Source organism: Carassius gibelio, chromosome B7, assembly GCF_023724105.1.
Source record: "Carassius gibelio isolate Cgi1373 ecotype wild population from Czech Republic chromosome B7, carGib1.2-hapl.c, whole genome shotgun sequence".
Lineage (NCBI taxonomy): Eukaryota > Metazoa > Chordata > Actinopteri > Cypriniformes > Cyprinidae > Carassius > Carassius gibelio.
In genome coordinates, this window is record NC_068402.1 from 28,973,372 (window position 1) to 28,977,273 (window position 3,902).

General features: G+C 36.4%; 1 protein-coding gene across 1 annotated transcript in view; it reads left to right on the top strand.

Annotated features, from left to right (window-relative positions):
• The window catches only part of LOC127961904 (granulocyte colony-stimulating factor receptor), a 10,657-nt gene extending 6,755 nt beyond the window's left edge, over positions 1 to 3,902 (top strand). Inside the window, exons 2-9 of the mRNA XM_052561214.1 lie at positions 78 to 142; positions 565 to 763; positions 851 to 1,042; positions 1,390 to 1,485; positions 1,610 to 1,678; positions 2,158 to 2,251; positions 2,368 to 2,449; positions 2,568 to 3,902. Coding sequence (XP_052417174.1) covers positions 78 to 142; positions 565 to 763; positions 851 to 1,042; positions 1,390 to 1,485; positions 1,610 to 1,678; positions 2,158 to 2,251; positions 2,368 to 2,449; positions 2,568 to 3,050 — 1,280 coding nt within the window. The 3' untranslated portion in view covers positions 3,051 to 3,902. The remainder of the gene's footprint in view (positions 1 to 77; positions 143 to 564; positions 764 to 850; positions 1,043 to 1,389; positions 1,486 to 1,609; positions 1,679 to 2,157; positions 2,252 to 2,367; positions 2,450 to 2,567) is intronic.

Here is a 3,902-nt window from a genome sequence, read left to right on the forward strand (position 1 = left end):
CACCACTTCTGAAGTCTTCTCCAAAACATAATTATCCGTGCAAAAAATTAAATAGTTGTTACTTTTTGATTTATCAGCTCCGACTGGCAGCCTGGACACATGGCTTAAAGTGGATGATCAGAATGCACAGCTCTACTGGAAGGTGAGAGTCACTCTGACAGTCCTGACACAACTTGGAAAATGTCTAATATATTCTAGGCTTACAGTGAGGGTACTACATGCTATACTGTATTATACACACCTACACACATGTGACCAGACAGTTATTGAATGAAAGATCTGAACATCTGAAAGATGTTCATATTTGTAAAGTATAAATACCCCTCCCCCTTAAAATAAACGGCAACACAAAAAAATATAGCCACAGATTGTGTGATATGAAAGTGTGATCAGCTTTGCTTACTAATTTTTATTAGTAAGCAAGTTTTAGAAGTTATTGCCTTTATCATGCCATGAACACACCAGTGTTATTTTAAGAGAGAGAGTGATGGAGATCAATTGATCTTTGGATCTTTGAGAGTTAAGCCTGTAACTTTCCCTTTCACCTCTGTTATCTCATTTTAGCCCTCAGAAAATTTCCGGCCCAACGGCTGGAATTTGTCATACATTGTTGAATCAATGGAACCAAAAAGGAATTTGTGTATTACGCAAGAAAGCCACTGCTTTTTCAATCTTACCGAGAAGGTTGAAAAGGTTTACCTGAGAGCCACTAACGCAGCGGCAAGCTCGGATCATACCGAAGTACTGGTGTATCGGAAAAAAGGTATTTGATTGCTGGAAGTGTGATATTTCTGATGTGCATTACCAATGAAATGCTAATGTTTGATGACTTCTTATTGTGTTGTTTTAGGGCTGGGCTCTGTCTCTAATTTCAGTGTTCATCCCCAGTCCGAGACGTCTGTGCTGTTGGTGTGGGGAGGGACACCAGCGTCCCACACAGTCACAGGATATGTGCTTGAGTGGAGATCTCTGAATGAGATGCCGGAAGCTCCCCTGTCCTTCATTCTGATGGACAAAAACATCTCCAGTACCATACTAACAGGTGCTTATTATTGATAAGAACTGAGCAGCAAATCAACATTCTAGAATGATTTCTGAAGAATCATGTGACAGTAAAGACTGGAATTAAGCTGAAAAACAACTGTCAGATTGGATTTTTGGGGCATAATGAGTGAAGTTCAGTTTCTCCTGATCTCTTATCATTAACACTACAGTAATAATTTGGAACATATTTTGAGATGAGAAACAAATGTTTTCTAAGTTATTTAGTACGTTAAAGCCACTAAAATGAATGAATAGAATCTTGTGATTAATGTTTTATATTCTTAAGGTTTGTTGTTCACAGAGTGCATGCAGATCTAATTATGGCTGTTTTATTTCAAATTTCAGGGTTAAGGCCTGACAAACATTATCAGATCTCTATTTATCCCAAATACGATAGAGGGATTGGATTTCCATACATTTTGCCATACAGCTTTCAGACAGGTGTGTAGTGCATGAAAATCAGCAGTGGATATCTGAGGATTTGATGTAGAGCAAGCAAAGCTGGATTATGATACGATACTTCCATCTAGTGGGCTCAGACTTATATTTCCATGTATTATTACAGCATCCTCTGTGGCTCCAGTGTCGAATATTATAAGAGAACATTCCAATGAGAAAAATGGAACCATTCGAGGTATACAAAAAAAAAAAAAAAAAAAAAAAAAGTTTATTGATGTGCCTTATAATTAAGATACAGTTGTATTGAGATGTAGACAATACATATCCATAATTGCATTTATATGTTCAGGATATATATATATATATATATACAAGCCAAAACAGAGACAGACACATTGACTGACATTGTTTTTCAGATAAACAAATATGTTAACTTAGCATGTTTCTCAAATATCTGCAAACATATCATGGTATTTTTATGCTGTAGTTAGAGTCAAAAGCGTATATACAGAGCCTTTAATTAACATACCATATCTTGCATTTGGATTTTAAAATCAATTATAGTAAAGCAAAGTTTGCATTGGTTGTACACCAGACTCTCAGTGAACGCAGTTCATCAGACAAATTGTTTTGACTTTACTACTTTAAATTATGAATATGCAGACACATGTTTTTTCATTATTGGTTTGACTGATTATTGAAAATATTTTTCAGATGGAATTGAAATGACGATGTTTGTTATCCCAATATACATTGGGTTATCACTTTTCATCATTGTTGTGTTTGCATGTTTTGGGAAAACTGAACGGTGAGCATCCACATGCTTTTTTTGCTTGTTATTCTTGTTTATTAAGGTCAGAAAAAAAATGTGTGTGTGTGTGTGTGTGTATATATATAATTAAATTTCTGTCTGATTTTTCCTAGGGTGAAGATGTGTTTGTGGCCTATAATTCCTGATCCTGCCAACAGCAGCATTAAGAAGTGGACCACCACATATTCAATGGAGGTATGGTTATTATTTTCATCAATATCTGAAAGAGAGTTTGATGGTTAATAATCAAATGGCTTTAAAAGTCAATCACACATGCCTGATTAATTCATATTTCAACATGATTTTGTCCAAGGGCATTCCTTCCTTTGTAGAAGACAAGGATTCTGTGTTAGTGTACCTGTCCCGCTTCAGTCTTCTTGATCTGGATGAGAAAGAGCCGTTCAAGAGTGACTATGTCAAGGAAAGCCAGTGGTCACGCGACATCAACAGTTATGATGAATGTCATTCCTCATTGCAGACCTGTGTCCAATACGATTCGGAGAATGACAGGGATTCTGTTCCTTATGCCACAGTGGTTTTCAGTGGTCCATATCAAAACCATTCATCCTGTCGGCCACCCTACGTTCGCTCCGAGTCCACACAGCCTCTGTTAGGAGCGGACGACCCCTGCAGCCCCCCACCGTATGAGAATGTGTCACCAAGCGGCAGTGTTTCCAAAGTACAACGCTTCAGCACATTCCCTCAGAGTTTCACTGAGAGTGAGGAGAATGAAGAACTTTGGGAAGAATTTCCTATGCTTAGATCTTTAGAGCTCAGGGGTACTGATCATACCTAAACTCAGATTCATCCATTTCCTGTTTATGTGCTTCTTTTTTAAGAATATGTGTTTCATTTTGATTTTGAGCGTATGTACAAACATACAAAAATATGCATTCGGAACCACAGCTGATGGATTTGGCTCACACGACAGATCTGTTTTTAAAAGTGATTAGCAAAAAAACTAAGAAAAAAAAAAATCATTATTAACTTTCTGCAGAATTGCTAGGGACTGCTTATAGGTTAAACGGACCACTGGTATTACAATGAATGAGAGAAAATGGTACTTACCTTTTCCAAGTAAGAAGAAAGCCAATCAGTAAAATCACTGCCTGGTCTTTATGTGAAACTTGTCTCAAGAAATCACATTTTAAGAATTTTACAAGAATACAGTTAAATCTGGCATTATAACAACACTTCCTCTGGAAAGGACAAATTAAAAGAGTTAAATGATTTCTCGTCTAATTTTAGACCGGAACGTGTGGGAATGCAATGTTTTTAGTATGTTTTCTTGAAGCTCTGCAGAAGCTCAGCATGGCCTCTGTCTTTACAGTGAGCTTTATTAAGGTGATGTTGCATTACAAACCAACATGAAAAGTGCAGTCCAGAGTGTTTAGCTTCATGACTTCAAGTTCTTGTACTCAATATAAATAATTAAATGTGTCTTGCAGATGTTTTGAGGCAATGTCAATTAGTTCTGCAGTATAATATGGAATTTGAGTTTTTTTTTTTATTATTATTATTACTGAATGATTAGTGTTTTAAACAAATTGGCTGTGTGACTGGTTCATTGACTCATAGTCACTTGTTTCACTACTGATTATAATCAGTGGTTTGAACAAATGGGTTGAATAAATGATTCAATGACTCA